At 55.7% G+C, this 18,673-nt stretch overlaps 2 protein-coding genes across 2 annotated transcripts; both read right to left on the bottom strand.

Annotated features, from left to right (window-relative positions):
• Nucleotides 1-8,571: 8,571 nt before the first annotated feature.
• On the bottom strand, nt 8,572-13,084 carry TRARG1 (trafficking regulator of GLUT4 (SLC2A4) 1; the record flags this gene model as incomplete). Its single annotated transcript, XM_079545308.1, has 4 exons — nt 8,572-8,646; nt 8,697-8,818; nt 9,432-9,564; nt 12,695-13,084. The coding sequence occupies 4 exons, from the start codon at nt 13,082-13,084 to the stop codon at nt 8,572-8,574; spliced, it is 720 nt and encodes a 239-aa protein (XP_079401434.1).
• Nucleotides 13,085-14,710: 1,626 nt separating this feature from the next.
• On the bottom strand, nt 14,711-15,352 carry BHLHA9 (basic helix-loop-helix family member a9; the record flags this gene model as incomplete). The annotated part of the gene is made up of 1 exon (XM_079545323.1): nt 14,711-15,352. One exon carries the CDS (start codon nt 15,350-15,352, stop codon nt 14,711-14,713), a length of 642 nt encoding a protein of 213 aa, XP_079401449.1.
• Nucleotides 15,353-18,673: the final 3,321 nt, after the last annotated feature.

The raw sequence follows: 18,673 nt of genomic DNA on the forward strand, positions 1-18,673 counted from the left end.
ATGGTTCTACCTGAGGCAAATGCATCTGAGTGCAGAAGTTTTGGACACACCTCCTCCTGGTGAAGAGTTGAATGTAAAATAGCAAACCGAGTTTTATTTACTGTTATCTGGGGAAGTTCTCCTCATCCAGGCACACAAACCCTGGTGTTTTGCATTGATGACTGGTGGCAGGAAGGGCTTTGATGTTGCAGAACCACAAACGATGGTTTTTTTCTTTCTGCTCTTTCAACTGCTTTTTCTCCATCCGTTGTGTGATAACCCAGCGAATCCCAGCTGAAGCACTGGAATGCCTTAGGAGCTCCATCAGCTCTCTGACAGCATTCCTGAGAGATTCCACGTGTGCCACGGATGTCAGGTAGTCTCCAGGTTGTCCTCTATGGAACAAAGCCTCGTGGGGCAGTCGCAGTGCTGTAGTGCTGCTCTTGTGTCTGGCTGGGGTTGGGGTTTGTGCCTGTGTGGTGTGCAGCCCACGCTGCTGCCCCTGAAACGTTTGTATGGGTTGGAAGGCTTGTTTGCAGGGTAATGACTCTGTGCTAAAAGGTCTGCAAGGGCTTCTGATCGGCCTTCGAAAGCATTTGGAATTAATACATGCAAATAAATTTGGTTGATCTGGGAATGTTCCTGGTTTGATATGAAGCGTTTCTTAAAGGGGTTTATGAAAAACCTTGATGGATAAAGGGAGGTCATTAATGAAGCTGTGTGCTGGGAGATCAGCCCTTATCTCCCCCATCCCACCCCAGGCAGGACCCCAGCTGGCAGCCGTGCACCTGCTTAGGATCTGTAGGATTTGGCTGCTCTATAGAGGGCACTCAGATCCGCAGTAACAGAAATAAATTCATTTCCTTAATCTGGTAACCCGTCTTTTACTGGACTTAATTGATGATTTGGTGCATATATTTAATCTTATTGTGTGAAAAAGCTGCTATGGAAAGTATGTAATTATAACAAATGTGTCAACAGGATTGATTTTTTTTTTTCATGTTATGAAGATGCTTCGGAGGAATGGTTTATTTTAGTACGAGACAAATATGCTGAATTATCTCTGATAAAGCTTGACTGGAAATGCTGGCTATGGTCCTTCCATGCAGTTCTTCTTAATCTTTAGGAAAATATGGTGTTAAACAGTTTTTATTCCTGGAATTCCCAGCAGAGTTGCAATGTAGGAACTTGGCCAGGTCCTGCTGGTAACTTCTGGTCCCTCATGCTGACCCCAGCGCTCGTGTCCGTGCCGTTTCTGATCCTCCTGCTCCGTTTGCTGGAGCGCTGGCTGTGTGTTTGCTCAGCACTGAGCATTGCTGTGGCAGAACCGAGGACGTGGGGGTTTCTGCTGCTGTGGGAAGGCACAGTGGGTGCTTGTGGTCAATGCTGAGCTCATGAGCTTTGGGTATCAGCGTGCTGTAAGCTCCTGCTGGGTTCGTTACACTGATCAAGCAGAGCCTTTTGTAGTTCGGAAAGTTCTCTCTTTTGAAGGTCTTAAGGCTGCTGTGAGAAGAACCAGTTCCTCACAGGGCACTGAAAATAAAAGAGCAGAAGTGTTTGTACGTGCTGTAAAAGTTCCAGGTCTGTGCTGACCCTTCCAGGAGCCACATTCCCAAAACTGCTCTGCCATTCCCAGCTGGGGAACTCCTGTTCAGTTGGGTTCATCGGGTCTCCCCGCATCCAGCAGCTTGTTTGCCGAGATCATTCCATGCGTAACTTTTTCTTAGGGTTTTGGTTTTTTGTTTTTTTTCCAAAAACCTTTCATGTGAAGCAGACAGGAGGGGCGACAGGAAAAAATCATTCTGAAACTCCTTCTAAGAGTGCTGGATTACAGCAGCCCTCGGAACGGCGGGCCTCTTTGGCAATGCACAGCCAAGGGGAGCACAGCGGGACAGAACTGAGCCCTTTTCTGGGTGACATCAGGAATCCTGGGATCTGTGTGTGCTGATGCACGAACCCAGCGCTGTGCTCAGCTCTTGGTTGTCCTCTGCGCCCTGCAGAGTGAGGAAAGTGGTTTAAATCAACATTCCCTCAAAACGAAACCACCGTCACCAACAAAACCTTTCTGCCAAAACATCCCAGGCCGGACTTCAGTAAGTTCATTTCTGATTGCACTTTCTGATTCTTTTTGCTTTTCACAGAGCTGCTTGAAACTTACTGTATCTGTAATTACTTTTCACCTATTGTGCATTCTCTGGATGTAATTACGGAGCTTTGATATGTAATTTAATAATAAATGAGAACTCTAAGCAGGGTGCTTGGTTCTTTCCCTGGGGCAACTTCTCCCTCCCCGGCTCCAGTGAAGATGCAGACATTGCAGAGCTCATCTCTGCAGATTGGGGTTGACCCTAGATGTACACACGGGTTTGTTCTCTGCTTTTGTGCCGCTATGGGCTTCTCTCAAGCTGAGCTCTATGAAGGTTTGTGATTATCCATAGTTTAAAACACGGATTCCCAAATGCATGCCCAAACTGGGGCCAGTGTGCAGCTGACAGACTATAGGAGGTGTTGCTCTTTCCTTTTTTTAATCCACTTCTCTGTGGTTTGGTTCCTTTGCTCCCACCTCACAGCACACCAGGTGTGAAGCTGCACTTGGAGCTCAGTGCGAGCGGTGTGGAAACCCACAGCCACAGACCAGTGCATCTCAACAGCACCCACAGACAAGGCGAGCTGCCCCTGCGTGGGGGGCCGTGCAGTAATGATGAATCCCTGCATCCCTCGTGTGCCCCCAGGCTGCTGGGGGTGAGCAGTTCTTCCTTCAGGGCAGCTCTGGGTGTTCCTGGCTGGAGAGCCGACTCCGGGATCGTTCTGGATGCACAGAGGCTGTTCTGCCTGCAGACGGGAAGCGCCATTCATTTTCCCAGTTGCTGCACTGGTAATAAGTGGTGCATAAAATTCCATCTTCGTTTGGATTAGGAGGTAAATTATTAATGGGGTTGAATCCTTTTTTCCAGCTCCCTGTACAGTCAATAATTTATAGTGGCACAAGCTCCAGATACATTTTTAACCATCCAGCTCCCAGCACACTGCGTGGTGTGTGCGCTCAGCTCCTCCATTTCCTGCTGCCATTCCTTGCTCCTAATGGGACCCTGAGGCTTTGCTAACCCGCTTTTGGTAGCGCTGCTTGTAAAGGAGGAGAGCTCTGGCTGCAGTCAGAGTCCCTCCACCATTTGAAGCAGCATCTGTGGTCCTCTCACTGTTTTCTTCTCCAGAACTGCCGCTGAGGTCTGTATGAATCCTCACCCCCTGATGCACAGTGCAGCGTCTGCTCAGCAGTGCTGGAAGGCAGATTGCAACCTCTTCGGGTGCTGTTTCTCACCCTCCTTGCCCACCCCCATCCCATGCAGTGCTTTTGGAAGAAGAATCGGAATCCTTCAGCTTGCGTCTTGCTGAAGATGCACCGGGAGGAGCTGGTGGCCTCTTGCTGCACGTTGCAGACCCCACAGGTCCCATTTTGCTGCTGTTTGTGCAGTGGAAACTTCCTTCCAGCACTGCCCAGGCACCCGAGCTGCTCCCCAACCCTGTGCTGAGCTGGCTGTGTTGGTGCCATGCTGCTGAGCCATCACATTCGTACGGCCGCCTTCGCTCGGAGCTCTGCAGGAACAGCGCAGGTGGAAAAAAAGGAACTGCGAGGAGCCCCAAAAAAGGGCTGAGCGGCGACAGCACGAAAATTAATTCCATTCCAGGGTAACTGTGCAGCATCAGGCCGTGTCATCAGCGCAGGTGTGAGGTGGGGCGGTGCGTCCCCGTGCTCCGGTGGCACAGCGCTGGGACGCGGGCGGTTTCCCTCTGTGCTATAAGAGGAGTTCCCTCTGGGTCAGGCGTGTGTCACCAGAGCTAAATTTACCCACAGCCATCACTGAGGTGCAGTGGTGAGTCAGTCTATGACAACCTTATGTCAAGGGGTGGAGGGGGCTGCCAGCCCCCAGCGATGCCTGTCCCAAATCAGCATTCAGCCCATGGTGCACCTGAAGCAGGGCAAAGGGACAGCGGGATGCTATTCCTGGGTTTCCCCATGTTTGGGGGGAATTTGAAGACTTTCCAACCTCTATTCTGGCTTGGAAATGTAAAAAGGAAAAACAAAGCTCACATTTGGGGGATGAATGAGTTCATCTGTTCTCATCCAGGAATACTTCAGCTCTTCATTGCTGTGGGAGGAGAGGGAGGAATGGGAAGGAGGGATGCTGCCGCGTGGGTTTGGGTGTTCAGAGCTGGGAAAGGTATAACAAATGGGCTCTGAGGAATGGCACCTGAGACCAAATAATGGGAGAAATTCTTTAGGACCCACAGGCTGTAGCCAGCCACCCCTACGAGCTCGGCAGGAGGAGGTGTTTTGCTGGGAAGGCTCTGTTCCCCCCTCTGTTGCAGCTTCGTAAGGTAAGGAGTCCTTCGGTGGCTCCAGCCACCCTGCAGAGTGGAGGCAATGAGGGTACTGGTCGTCACATCTCTGTGCTCAGCTCAGGGAGAATCCCCACAGCTCTATTTTAGGAAACGTGGAGATTCGGCAGCAGCCAGCAGAAGGAAAGGGCTGAGTGTGGAGTTACGGGTGCCAGAGCAAATCCCGATGTCTCCCCATGTTCCGCTGGGAGCTCCCATGGGAAGCGGCTGGGGAAGTGGTGACCGACTTTGTGACCTTCACCCAAACCCCCAAATATCACACAAACTTATTAGAGGTGAATGGAGAGCCTTTGGTGCTCAGCAAGAACCATATCCACAAGGAAATGGGATGTAAACCTTTCGCTGTTCCTTCTCCTATCTATTATACATGAGCCATCAGAGCAGAGTATTAATAAAACAGGAGCGAAAGCACTTGGCGCTGCCCTCCCCTTAGCAAAACAGCGGAGCAGAGGCCATCAGCTCCCACCTCTGAGGTCTGGAGCTCCATCTGCCCACTGCTCCAGGACTGCGCCTGGCACAGGGAGCACTCTGTGCTGTGGGTGATAGGATTCACACTGGGGAAATTCTGGATGTGGCAAAGAAAGAGGGTTCAAAATGTCTTAGCATGGTGCAGAGCCCAGTGGGAGATGGTGTTGTGATAAAGGGGAAGGGCATGGAGAAGGCTGGGCTGGTCTGAGTGCTGCCTGAGTGTTCATGTGGGTGATGGGTCCCCAAACCACAACTGTAGCTTTTGTCTTTTGAGAAAGAAAAGGAGGTTTTGGTCCTACCCCTGCCTACCGACAGCCTAAAGCTTTGTCGGGCTCCTTCCTTCAGCCACCATTTGGGAGAGGAATGAGGAGATGGAGGAGGCTGCTCAGGGCGGTTGCCATTCAGGAGATCTGTGGTTTTGATCAATAATTTGAGGATTTGGGTTTGGAATGTGTCTGCGCTCTCTCCTCATTGGCTGTGCAGAATGCAGAGCTGCAGAGGTGAGGTCTGGTGGCAGTGCCACCACAGCCAAAATGCTGCATTGCTTTCGGAATGGGGAGCAATAATTAAATGAGCAGTTTGAATTTGATATATTGTTCTCATTTAGACAGAAGAAGCAAGTCTGGCTTTGACCATGCATGTTACATTTTAATTCTTTTCTCATGCCAAGAAATACAAAGGAAGTATATAAGGTACACCATATCATCCCGCAGAAAAAGAAACATCGACCAGCAAGGAGATTCCTGGAGTGTCCATGGCATCGCTGAGCGCTCCTCCAGCTGGGCTCTGAGGATTGGGGCTGTGCCCTGGGACACCCCTTGCTTTGAAAAGGCTGCTCCCCTCCCTCCCTCCCTTCCTCCCTCCCTTCCTCCCTCACCCCCTGGGCTTGTCCCCAAGCATGGGAGATTTTAGCTTTGCCAAATTTGGCTTTGCCAAAATGAAAGAGTGCAAGTGGAAAGAAAATAATTGGCATTCAATCTGCAATCAGTTCATGTTGGGCAGCGATGAGCAGCCAAGTGCTGGGATGGGGCTGGGGGCACCGGGGACGGGAGCAGCTCATAGGGGTGGCTCAGCCCCATCCTGGGCTTGGACTGAACAGGAGTGGGGTTGGTGTTTAATTGGCAGCAACTGGAAAGGAGGGAAATAATGATTAGAAAAAGGGAAATCATCACCAATGCAGCAAACTGGGAAAGACCTTCTGTTGTTTTCTTCCCTTTGTGCTAAAACCCTCGTGGTCCTCTCCACCAGCAGTCATCAGTTGGACACTGAGTGCAGTGCATCCCTTCTGCCCCACGGTCGCTGCATCCCACAAAGAGCCTGGCTGAAACCACAGTGCTGCAGAGATCAGCTCCTGCAGAGTCCTGTGTGCAGGATCGGGCTGCAGAATGCACCGGGAGCTCAATGGAGAGTGGGGAAAGGGTCTGGTGGGTCCTGGGAGCCTTCTGGTACAGTACAGGAGGTGGGTTGCAAGGAAGGCAAACATTTCGTCTGGCTGTAGAGATGTTCCACTGTGTCTAAGCGTGGGATGAGGAGCACAGAGATGTACTGAAGAGTGCAGGGCAGCGCAGTTGTATCCAGCCAGAAAGGAGATGAAAAAAGAGGAAGGAGTTGAGGGGTCTTTGTATTTTATGGTTTTGGGTTTTTTTTTTATTGGGAAGTTGTTGCTCTCTCCTGCACTCAGATGGCTTCTGGTGCCTCTGCTGCCCCTCCGGTCCTGCTCTGTATATCCTCAAGGTGGTCCTGGCTTGCAAAGAGCCCTCCGGAAGCATCAGATTCAAAGGACGGATGCATTCCCTCCTACTTATGTTGAGGAGGAGAAAGAACTGTTTTCTTTTCTGAGCTGCTGGCACACGTGACTTGTAGCAACTTTGCCATCTGTGCGATGAGAATAGCGCAGCCCTCGCCGCGGGGCTGCAGCCGTGGCAAAGCACTTCAGGCCGTGAGCTGGAAGGCTTTGTGTAATGCCAGGGCAGCGTTCCATCCTCCATTTGGTGCTCTCAAGTGCTGCAGTTTCCCCCACACGCTGACCCATCTCATCCTCGGGGATCCCCCCTCCAAGAGGGACAGGGGATCAAGTGTCAGTGGGCTCTGCACACGGCCAAGCACAGAGCTTCTCCAGCCCTGAGTGTGCAAGGAATGAGTTGCAAACACAGGAGTTGAATTTGGTCCGTTTTCAGAAGCTCACAGTTTGAAATAAAACACAGGCAAAGGGACGGGTGGGGAGGCAGCCCAGGAAAGTGCTGTAGTACCGTGCTATTGCTCTGAGTCCCTGCACCCCTTTTGGATGTAAAGAAAAACATAACGGTGGGCGCAGGAATTTGGCTCTCCTATCCCGTGGGTTCAGATTACCTCTACCCAAAGGAAACCGTGTAACAAAGAGCAGCTAAACAAGTGACAAGAGAACAATCCCATCTACATCCCTATGTTTCAAGGATTTATGGCACAGCAGCTCTCCCCACTGCCTTCCCACGTGCCCCATGCTCACCAGTTTGGGAAGGATGCAAGCACAGGGATGCTCAGGGGCTCCTCTTGGTGCACCACAGTGTACAACAGCTCCCAGATGGACAGAGCTCTTGGACATGTTGGGTTTGGTTTGTGCATCTTCCAGGTAGGGTGCCCCCAAAACACCCCACCGTCCCAGGGCAGGCTGTGGGTGCAGCTCCCACGTCTGTAATTTGGAATTGCACCAGCAAAGTTTTGCTAAAAGAAAGGCTTGGCCAATGCAAAGCCAATGGGCACAGCCAGGAGCCATCTGCAAAAGTGCAGCAACGGGAACCTTGCTCAGTCTGCACAGCCAAATGAAATGCCAGCACCAGCATCAGCCCACAGTGGGAACAGAGAGGTCGGATGGGGCTGCATGGCGTGGAAGACTTGGCTGGGAGCAGCGGGGCTTGGGACAATCATGGGGAGCAAAAAGTCAGCATTCTTTACATGTTTTTAAATACAAAATGTTAAAAAATAATAATACTCATGGACCCGAGCCCAGCAAACTCCAGTGGTGCTGGAGGTGTCCAAGGAGCAGAAGATGGGTAATGACAAGAGCACGACTCTGGACTCCTCCATCCCTCTAAAGGTCCCCTGGAGCCCTCAGTTGGAGCCAAAGAGGCGAGGGGAGATGAGCACGGCCATAGGGCCGGATCTTGCTGCAGCTCTTGTGTGATGAACACGACCCAGCAGGCAGGAGGGCTCTGCTCCTCAGTGCCGCCGCTGTGGGTTAACCAGGAGCTGTGCTCAGTGCCAGTGGCATTAACCTCGCTTTGGGTGCATGGAGAAGGAAACGTGTGGTTGCACAGAGAAAGCGTGATCCCTTCCGTTAGCGCTGCGCTCCCATGCAGCAGCGCCCTGCTCCGCCAGCCCTGACATCTGCGAGCGATGGAGGGGCGTGGATGGACGAGCAGACAGGGAGAACATTCCCAAAGGCATGCAAATGGTCAATGTCTCTTTTTTGTTTGTCTTTTTTTGTTTGTTTTCCTCATCAAAAATACAAAAGCACCCACCGCATCTCCGAGCACCGCCGCGCTCTGCAGCTTGCCCTCCTCATGCATGGAACACCGCTCCGCTCCTGGTGGCAGTTTGAGCTTTTGGGTGTTTTTTTTTCTGTTGTTTGTTTGTTTTTGCAGAGACAGAATTTGATGATTTAAAAAGCAACAAACCCCCCCAAAACGACAGTGCCAAGGTCCTTAGGAGGATTCCTCAAAATGCCGCGGTCCACCCTTAGGTTTTCCTTCAAACAAGCTTCGGTCTGGAATCTCCCTCCTCCTCCTCCTCCTCCTGTCCATCCCCCAGCGTGGTCTCCCCGCCCTGTTGGAGGGGAATGAGGTAGTGGATTTCCCCTTCTCCTCTCTGCTCACATCCAGTTCTTGTCCCTCGTCCCCTTGCCGTGTGTCCATCCCCTCTTGTCCCCAGAAGGCGGTGGAGCAGCCACGCACGTTCCTCCAGATGGGCTCCGCTGTCACAAGTTTTTGTTGCAAGGCTGAAAGTAAAAAAAACCCCAAAAGGAGCGCTGTCTTCCTCCTCTTCGAGGTATTTGCATGCTACGTCTTCTAGGAAACTGGAAAACAGAAAGAGGGTTTCAGGGCAACTTCCAGCAGAGGTGCCCCCGATGCCTTTGGGGTTCGGGCCATGGAATGGGTGAGATGTGACATTCCCATGTCCCCAGATGCTCTGAGAAGGTGGTTTTGTGGTTGGGAAGATCCCCACACACCCAGGGATGGCACCACTGGGCAGGCTGACTTGTGGCCTCAGTCCCTTTGCTTTTATCCTATCAGAGAAACCCACCTCAGCCTCACTAAGGTAAGTCCTTGGGTTATAGCCAAAATACTTTTTGCCTGCGGGATCTTCTATGGGATAGCAGAGGAGGACCTCAAATTCTGGTCCTATTCCTGCTGCAAGCATTCCCTTCTCTGGGACATATTGCATGTGGTGGACATATCAGCACAGCATAGCAGTGCTCAGTGCCTCGTGCTGGGTGGGAATGATGCATCCTAGGGGCAGGAGTGTCCCATAAACTGCCCACGGAGCCCCACAGACAGGGGAAAAAAGGAGAGGTCACTGCTTGAGCAGGGGAAATGAGAAGGAGGTGTTACCTCGAACGCTGAGCGAGACGTAGAGCACGATGATGATGGTCCCCAGCACGATGGAGACGATGCTGAGCAGGCGGGCCATGCGGCCCAGGCGCCGGGCTCCATCCACATCCCCCTGCTGCCCGCTGTTCCGTGACTGGGGGGAAGCATAGAGAGAGGCTCCTGAGAAGCAGCCCCAAAATTCAGCAGCTGTGCCACCAAGGGACATGGATTGGATCTCGGCCGATTGGTTGTCCCCTGTCCCCCCAAGGGTAGGATGGCGATGAATGGGTTCAGGTCTGCATTTGGGTGAGAGGTCCCTGGCCTGGGATGAGAGGCATTGACCAGCAACAACCACCCCTCTCTGGAGCTTTTATGGAAAAATAAACAACTGGGATTTGGGACTTGGGTCCCCGAAGTGATTCATTAACTGGGGGGTGGGATGGGGAAGGCAGTCACTGGTGGCCTGGGGTCCATAGGGGATGGAGGGAGCCCTGAGAGCTGGAGCTGGATCCTTCAGCAGAACCAGCTGAGAAAGGTTTGGGAGGGAGAAAAATAGGATAAGGAGCTGTAAGGCCCGTTGGTAGTGATCTCAGCTGTTTGGGGTGGGCTTGGAGTGGGGAAAAGGCATAGGGGAGAGAAGCAACATGGGCAAAGAAGAATTAAGAATCAAGGATGAAAAAGTATCAAACAATTGCACTTTCCTTTCCAAAAATGTGCATCTCAGATGCACTGTGCCATGTGTGAGCTTTCTTGTATTGAAAACAAAAGAAAACGAGCAGCTGGGAGAGCCAGCACAGCTCCAACTCCATGCAACTCCATTACCTACAATGCCCTCAGCTTGCATCACCCCATAAACGGCGATCTGGCATCACATGGCCAAACCATTGCACTGGTGTTGAGCTCAAGACTTCACTCCCTTTGGTTCCCTACAGCCCACCTGGCAGACAACCCCAAAAATCAGCGGTACACAGCCAAGAGCTTGTTTGCATTGCTGAGCAGGAGGGGAGGAAATGAAGCCCCACGGGATGGTGCAGAGGGACAGGGGAGAACACAGCCATGCAGGAATAAATGGGGTCCCTGAGCTGCTCGCTGACAGCTCCCGGCATTTGGGATTTTTATAGGCTCAGATGTTTGTAACCAAGTGTAATGTTTCTGCAGGGTGTGGGTTAGATTGCGGTGAAACATATTTGCAGCTCTAGCTGTCTTCCAAGGAAAATATATGGGCTAACAGATTCGACATATTTATCACTACAGCTTCTGGAAGTGTTCAGTGATCATTTATCCTGAACAATTCTGAAAAATACATCAGCATCAGCGTGGCGTGTTTAGCAAGCATTTGGTCCTGCACATATATTATTCATTGGAACGGTTTGATTATAGCTGCTTCCTATCAGCCACCCTGTGATTTTCATTCTCCATAAAACCATGACCATTTTCTTTATTAATCGAGACGCAGAGGAGCCCCAAAGGGCAACGTGCCAGCATTGCGCTAAGGGACTCGGTGTCACGGGGAACCTTTTAGGGAACACAACCCAACACAGAGCTGGGGCTGGAAGGGACCCACAGCAAAATGCATGGAGCCAGGTGAGTGCCATCAGGAGAGCCACCCTGTGCCAGTCCCAGGGACAGAAAGACGAATGGTTGCAGCCTCTCTCCATCTATGAATTGGCTTTGGATGTGCTCTGCTGAGTGCCACCCGTTACTCAGAAATCAGTCATTAATCCTCCACACTTGCATTTGGTTGAAGAAAACATTCCACGGGAGGTATAAATCATCACCAGACTGAGATGGATGAATGCACCATTTACATGGATAACACACAGTTTGACTTCTCCCACACCGCTCTGTAGCAGCAGTGTGGGTTTGGGGCACACTGTTTTTACTCGGTGTGGGTTCTCACTCTGTGTTTCACTCCCCTTGGTCTGCTCCTGCTGTTGGGTGCTGTTGGGTGAGCTCTGCACTCCCATGGGACTCTGGCTCTTCTCCAAGCAGATGCACCCCAGGAGCAGTGGAAAAGCCACCAAGTGCTCATTTCCCCACGACCACCAGGAGCAGGAAAGGCCCAGGGGCTGGAGCTTATTCGTTTCCCCAGCCCTGGCCCCTATTGGAATCTGAGTGCAGCGTTTGGAAAAAAAATAATGATTTATGAGACACTAACTCCACAAAGCATTCATTTGCTTCCCTCTCTGCTTGCCGCTTATCGCCCAGCAAAGCTTTCATGTGCAAAAAAAAAGCATTGACTTAGGAAAAGAAAAAACACAATTGCAGAGCTAGAGGGAAGTCGGCACACCGCAGGGAGGCTGCCCACCCCCCAGCATGAAGGGTACCCGGGTGCCACGCAGGTTTGCAGGCAGCTGCACATCTCTGGTTCTGTGCTGTGGGGGAATGACGCCTCTGTATTTTGGGTGGAGAGCAGGAGATGGCTTTCCCTGAGCGTTTTCAAAGATGAGATTTGCCTCCGTTGCAAACGCCTGGTGGGGAGGCTGGCCGGGGGCTGTGCAGCAGCAGGGGAAGGGGGTGGCCGTGCTCGCGAGGCTCTGCTGAGACAAGTGGGAGGCGGCTGCCTTTCTTCTCTCCTGCTCTGATGTCGGTGTGTTTGCTGAGGTGTGGGGGATATTTAATGGAGAAAATTGCTTTTTCGGGACAAATGTGGGAGCTGCAGGTGCAGCCTTCTTCCCTTTGAAGTGTCTAAGGGCAGAAGCGACCCCCCGGCCGGGTCCCCCCGGTGCTGCAGGGTTGGGTTGGGCTGCTAAGGGGCGGAGAGAGGGAGAGACCTCGTCCGTGCCTCGCTGCTCCATCCCAGCTGGGAATTGGGCTGCTCATGGCCACCAGGAGAGGAGAGGGCATGGAGTCAGGGCAGGGCGTGCCTCAAACCGCATCCCAAATCCCGCATCCTGAATGAACCCACGTCCCAAATTCCAAACCACACATTCCGAATTCCAAATCCCGTATTTCCAAATCCCACATTGCGCACCCCAAATCCCGTATCCTGAATCCCGGATCCAACAGCCCGGGCTGTCCCACTCCATTCGTCCGTGAGCCATCCCAGAGAACCCCAGTCGAGGTATGGAAGCAGCAGCACAACCCTTCCGAGCTCCGAGCCCCGAGATCCGATCACTGAGCCCCGAAATTCGAGCCCTGAGCCCCAGGAACCGATCTGTGAGCCCGAGCTCCGAGCTCCGAGCTCCGAGCCCCGAGCCCCGCCCGGTCGCTCCCCGCCCCGAGCCGCCGCAGCACCGCGGACAGCGCCGCAGCCCGGTGCCGCCCGTCGGGGCCGCACTCACCATGATGGAGAAGACGAGGGCCACCACGTTGATGGGCCAAACGGGGCAGAAGCAGGAGAAGATGGCGAGCACCAGGTAGTCCCGCGGGCGGCCCTGGTCGGCAGCCGCCGTGCTGGTGGCGGTGGAGGAGGCTCTGCCCAGGCTGAGCCGGGACGGCGACAGCGGGGCCGCCTCCAGGTGCCCGACCGACACCGACTTGTAGGAGAGCCCGTGCCCGTTGCGCTCCGCCTCGCCGGCCAACGCGGCCGTGAAGGATTTGGAGCCCCGGAGGCCCTCCCGGCCCTCGGTGGCGGCCAGCAGCTTCTCGGTCTCCTGGAGGCGGCTGGGCAGCACCGTGCCCGAGCCCGAGCCGGAGCCCGAGCCCGCGGGCGCGGCGTCGCCGCTCGCCATGGCCCGGCGGAGCGGGCTCGGAGCTCGCCCCGCCACCGCCGCTCTGCGCTCGGGGCTCGGCGCCCCGCGGGAGGCCGTGCCGGAGGAGGGGCCAACGGGGCTCTGCCCGCGGGGCAGGAGCGGGGCAGCGCACCGCCCCCGGGTTGGCTCGGTTCCTCCTGAGGAGGGGATGCTCGCCGGGATGCGGAGGGCCGAGGCGGGAGGGAAACCCCCCGTGGGATCCTCCCACCACCCACCCACCCTCCGCGCGGTTCCGTCCCGCCCCGCGGAGCCCCCCGCGCTCGGATCCCCGGACACAGCAGCGGGTGCGAGGGGCGGGAGGGAGGGTGGTGGCAGCCCACCAAGCGGCGGTTCTTCGCCACCGGCTCCGAATTCTCCCTCCCCGCTTTGCCGGGGGATTCCCGGGCGCGGAGTGCCACCTGTGTGCCCGCCCCGCTCCGGCTGTCACTCCGTGGGGACCCGAAGAGCCGCTGTCCACCGGCAACCCCACACCCCGCAGCCTCCGGACAGAAAAGGGATCCGCATTTATAACCGTGAAGCTGGGAGCCTCGATGGTCTCAAGTGTTTTGTCTTTCCTGTTCTCTCATCTCTCCGAACATTTATTTCCATCCGTTTTGCTTTAACACCAAAATGTGGGGTAAAAACTGAAAATAGAATTGTGATGGAGAGGGATTAGTGCTAGGGTGGGCGCGGGTTTGGTTTGCCTTTCACATCTCTGGATCCTGGTGTTCCTGAGCTCACACCACGGTGTATGAGCGCTGGACACAGGCAGAGCCTCGCCGTGTAGCAGGGGATGCTGATGGGAGACTTAGGATTCCTCCAGCAGCCATGGCTGCAGCCCTCCTGGAAAGGGGAACATCTGCCGGAGATGAAAGCCAAGATGTCTCACACCGGCAGCGCTTGGAGGAGGATCCTTTGCTGAGCAGAGAGCTCTCTCTCCTGGCTGCTACGGGCTTTCCTCTGCCAGGCTCATTTCCCAGCTCCCCCACCCCACCCTGGGTCTAAAGGAGGAAGGCTGGCACACGAGAAACTGAGGGCTGAGCCCTCCCTTGTCCCAGCCAGGAGCTCGGTACCAGATCATCCCAGAGATCCACTTTGCAGTCACCAGGAGGAAGCACGGGTTTTCCAAAGGCAGACATCTGTCTCTCTTCCCTCCTGGTCCAGGCTTACAAATCTGTCTGCGTACCAATATGTGCACCAATGGGCTTAGCATTAAAAGTACAACCGAGTTAACCTTTCCCAGCCCCTGCTCCCTTAATTCATCAGCTGGAACCAGAGCCAGGGGCTTTAGTGTGATCCACACACACCATCTGTCCACCTCACACACAGTAACAGCCAGTGCCCCGATGCTGGGTTTTTAAGTCATGTTTTCTCACAAAGCAAGCAAAAGAGAATAAATAACGGTCACAATTTCCAGCAGAGAAACCTCACAAGAAAAGAAACTGCAGAGCTGGCCCTTCCTCCAGCACAAAGCAACCTCCTCCACGCTTCCCAGCTGAGCTTCCAGGCTTCGCTGGGCTCACGGCACCTCAGCTGAGCTCCACGTCCCACTGCTCGCACACAGTCCCATCCCACTCCCCGCTTTGTTACCTTCCCGGCACCGCTTCGCCCTCCCCGCTCTGTGGCTCAGTGGATGGGGAAGCATTGGAAGCCAGAGCTCTGCAGCCCCCCCAGCTGCCAGGGGAGCGGTGCAAGAGGGAGGGCTTGAGGGTTGCTTGCGTGCTTCTGCTGACTCCCCACGGGGTAAAACACAGGGCTGGCTGCTGGGCGATCCTCCCGCGGGCTCTCATAGCACTGGAGTTGGCTCTCGGGAGGATAGCAGCCGTAACCCACAGCACTGGGGGGCACGAGGCGGCCGTCCCGCACGCCCTGCCTGCGGCACTCGGAGTGGGTGCAGGGCCAGCAGTGCAAGGACAGGGACAGAGCGGCGATGCGGTGGATGGCTCTCCGGAGGGTGGCGATTTTGGAGAGCCTCTTGCCTCCGAGGTCGTGCTTGAGAGCCAGGCGCAGGGCGTTGAAGGCTTGGTTGTAGTCCAGGATCCTCTTGCGCTCCCGCACGTTGGCTGCCATCCTCCTGGCCTTGGAGCGTGCCGGCCTGCTCCTCTTCCTCACCTTCATCTCCTCGGTGTCCCCCAGGCAGGCGGTTGCATTCCTCCCCTTAGGAATCCACATCTTCTGCCTGCAGCATGCTCGCGGTGCTGCCCCCACTTCCAGCTCCTCTTCTGAGCCATCAGGCTCTCCCAGCCGTGCTGCAGCTGCTCGGGACATGGCTGTGGTGAGCAGGACGGGGCGAGGTGCTCTTGTGGTCCTGCCTTCCCCAGGGCTGCCACACACTGCTCTGGGGTCAGGCAGCCAGCCCTAAAAACCCCACCGCTGTCACGTGGCTCCATCCCAGCCCCCAGGTGCCGGCCCTGCCCAGAGGATGCTCCCATTCAGAGACCTCTCAGATTGCCAAGTCCAGCCTCAGACCACCCCCACCATGCCCACTACCCTCGTCCCTCAGTGCCACATCACTGGGCAGGTGGCAAAGGAGCTGTCTGCCTCCTGCCTTCCTGCTGCTGGGAGCACTGCTGGGCCTGCCCGTATTTGCCCTTGTTGGTGGAGATGACGAGGCTCCTTTTGCCCCAGATCTCCTTGTTTCCCACTGCTTGTTTCCTAAATCTCCTTAATCCCCATGGGTCTCCCAGCCATGGGATGGAAGTCAACAGGAGGGCCGGGCTGCTTGCAGTTTCATTCCCTGCCCTTTTGCCCACCTTTTCATTAGAGAGCAGCTGCTAAATGCCCTCCTGCACAACGGGGTAACAATGTTTTGAAAAATGGCTCTGGAGAGTCATTGTGACAAATTGTTGGGGCTACTGGTGCAGAAGCCAAGCCCTGGGAGAACATGGTCCCCTTTATCCATCCCTTCTTATCTGATCATCCCGCAGTGGGGTTGATCAATGGCTACAATTAGCGGGGCTATTTGTCTATTGCCCTTCTCCTCTCTTGGCTCTTTGAAGTGGGAGCTAATTTAGGTGCCTCTGCTTCAGAAACCCCATAAATCAGGAGCCAGGGCCTGGGGGAGCGGGGAGGATGAGGCAGTGGGACTTCAAAGAGAAATGAAGCTTGCAAATAGCTCTGAGCACCCACCTGTGCTCACCATGACCCTCTTGTTCTCTCGGTGGCCTTCTGGTCCCCCAGTCCCTGCAAGCTGCAGGCCCAGCTCAGGAACAAAAAGCAATTTAGTTTTCTGGGGGGTGATTTCATGCCATAGTCTTAAGGAAATGCTACTCTGCGATACCATGGGGATGCTTTGTTGGTGCAGGAAGTTGAACCGACACAGGGCTGAGCATAGATGTACCCATGGCTCCTGTCGTACCCTCATCCCACCCAGAGCCCCAGGAACAGCCATGAAGCTTTGCTGGCCCCCAGCCCTGCAGGGACTCAGCCCCAGCTCTCGGAAGGACCAGATCATAAATCACAGCTCGTCGGATGCCACCTGCTGCCTGTAATTAGCACAGCCCGCCAGGTGTCCCCACCTCGTCCTGGACATTTCCTACCTACCTGCCCATTACTGGTGGGCAGGTGGGGAGGGACACCTGCCTGGGGCTGCTCCCTCAGCCCCCCTGATTTATCGCTTTGCATTGGGGAGATTTATGGGTTGGGATGGGCAGCCAGAAATGCAATGTAAAGCTCTGCTGGGCCGTCTGCATGACAGGTGATGGAAGGGCTGTAATTATCTGTCGCCACACATAAATCAGTCGCTCACAACACCCCCTCCATCTCCCCCTCCACCTCCTGAGGGGGTCTCAGCACTGGGGATGGGCTGTCTTTCCAGCATGGAACAGGGCATTATATTTGGGCACTGTCCTCACCTGGGCTCCAGTGTCACTTCTGTCACTGGCCCCAACACCCAAATCCCAAGATGGGTGTTTTGTGAGTCTCTGCCCCACCATCCCCAAGGGGAGGCTGTGCCAAGAGGAGCCCCAGACGTGCTCCCCATGGGAGCAACCACTGTGGGGACAGGAGCAGCCACTCTGGGGATGGAGGAGGTGGCTGTTGCGACGCTTCCTGGGATCATACGTAAATGAATAGGGTGCTTTCTTCCTGCTGGGCCACAGCCAGGTAGCAACAAGGGACACAGGCTGTGAATCACCACCCTGAGTCACCCACACTTCCCTCCTCTGGCGAAAGGGAAACACCATTCCTGTGTGAGGCGTGGGGAGCAAAGCACTGTGCATCAAGCCAGGTGTCACTGTCACTGATAAGAAGCCAGGTGTCACTATCAGAGTGCCATCGTGCCAGGTGTTATCATCAGAGCACCACCAGCCTGGGGATGCTGATAGCCATAAGCCTGGCACGTGCGCTGGGATAGGGCAGCTTCCACTACTCAGTACCACTGAGGCTCACTTCTTGCTGGCTGAGAAGCAGCTCCTTGCAGTGTGTGGGATGGTTTGTGCCACTTGGTTCGCTGCTCTGATGCTGCTGGCAGCAGGCACATCCTCATCTCAGCTCTCAGCATCCTCCTGGCACATGTCAGGAGCTCCAAGGTGGACCCTCACCAGGAAGGGCTCGGACCAGCTGCAGGTACACGACCCTCTCAGCATCCTCCTAACACAGCAGGAAAGGCTGCTGGTACAAGAGTGCTACGCTGGCACCGCTACCTCAGAGAGGTTCCTTTAACCTGGGGGTGGCTTCCTCCCGTGTTCCAGGAATGGACGCCGAGATCCGGCTGCAGAGAGTCGGGCCGGGAGCTGCAGGAGGGAGGTGGTAGCGGTGCCCCCGCCCCGTCGGGGCCGTGCCGAGGAGGAGCGGCCGGGGGCGGGCCGGAGGGGCCGGGCGGGAGCCGACGTCAGGGCCCGCGGCGGTGGTGGGGGGCGGAAGGAGGAGGAGGAGGAGGAGGAAGGCGGCGGGGAAGCCCGGGGATGGCAGCGGGCGAGGAGGCGACGGCGGCGGCTCGGGCGGACTTTGCCCGACATTGGCAGGAGGAATTCCCGGGGGAACCGGCGCCCCGCATGGAGCTGGGCTCGGTGCGGGCCATGGAGCGGGAGCTGGAGCGATGCCGCCGGCACCTGCGGCGCCTGCAGCGGGCTCTGGCCGAGGAGCGCTTCAAGGTGCTGTACCTGGAGGCGGCCCTGGCCCGCGCCCCCCCGCGCCCCCCGGCCCCGCCCCGCCGCCGCCCGCCCCCCGCCGCCCCCCGCGGCAGTTCCCCGGAGGGAGGCAGCGACGGCAGCTCCGGAGCGGAGGACGCTTCCTCGGCAGGTGGGTGGCGGGGGACAACGGCCCTGCGGGTCGGTGCCCGACAGCGGGGTTGGCCCCTCCGGTACGGCAGAAGGGTCGTGCTGCCCCGCGGCCCCCGCGCCGGCTCCTCGCCGGGCTGTCCCCGTTCGCACGGTCAGGGGGTTTCTCGTGCTGTCCTCCCGGGCCACCCTCACGTGCCAAATCCGAGGACGTCGTGCTCCTGTCCCCCCACCCTGTGCCATCCCCGCACGTGGTCACGGCTCGGCAGCGGATCTGAAAGTCTCCCCAGGAGGTCCCCATCACACCGCCAGGAGCCACTCGTGCCTCAGTTAACGTCACCCCCGGCCTCGTGCTGTCCTGCTCTCAAGG

This window comes from Tetrao urogallus, assembly GCF_951394365.1.
Source record: "Tetrao urogallus genome assembly, chromosome: 20".
Taxonomy (NCBI): Eukaryota; Metazoa; Chordata; class Aves; order Galliformes; family Phasianidae; genus Tetrao; species Tetrao urogallus.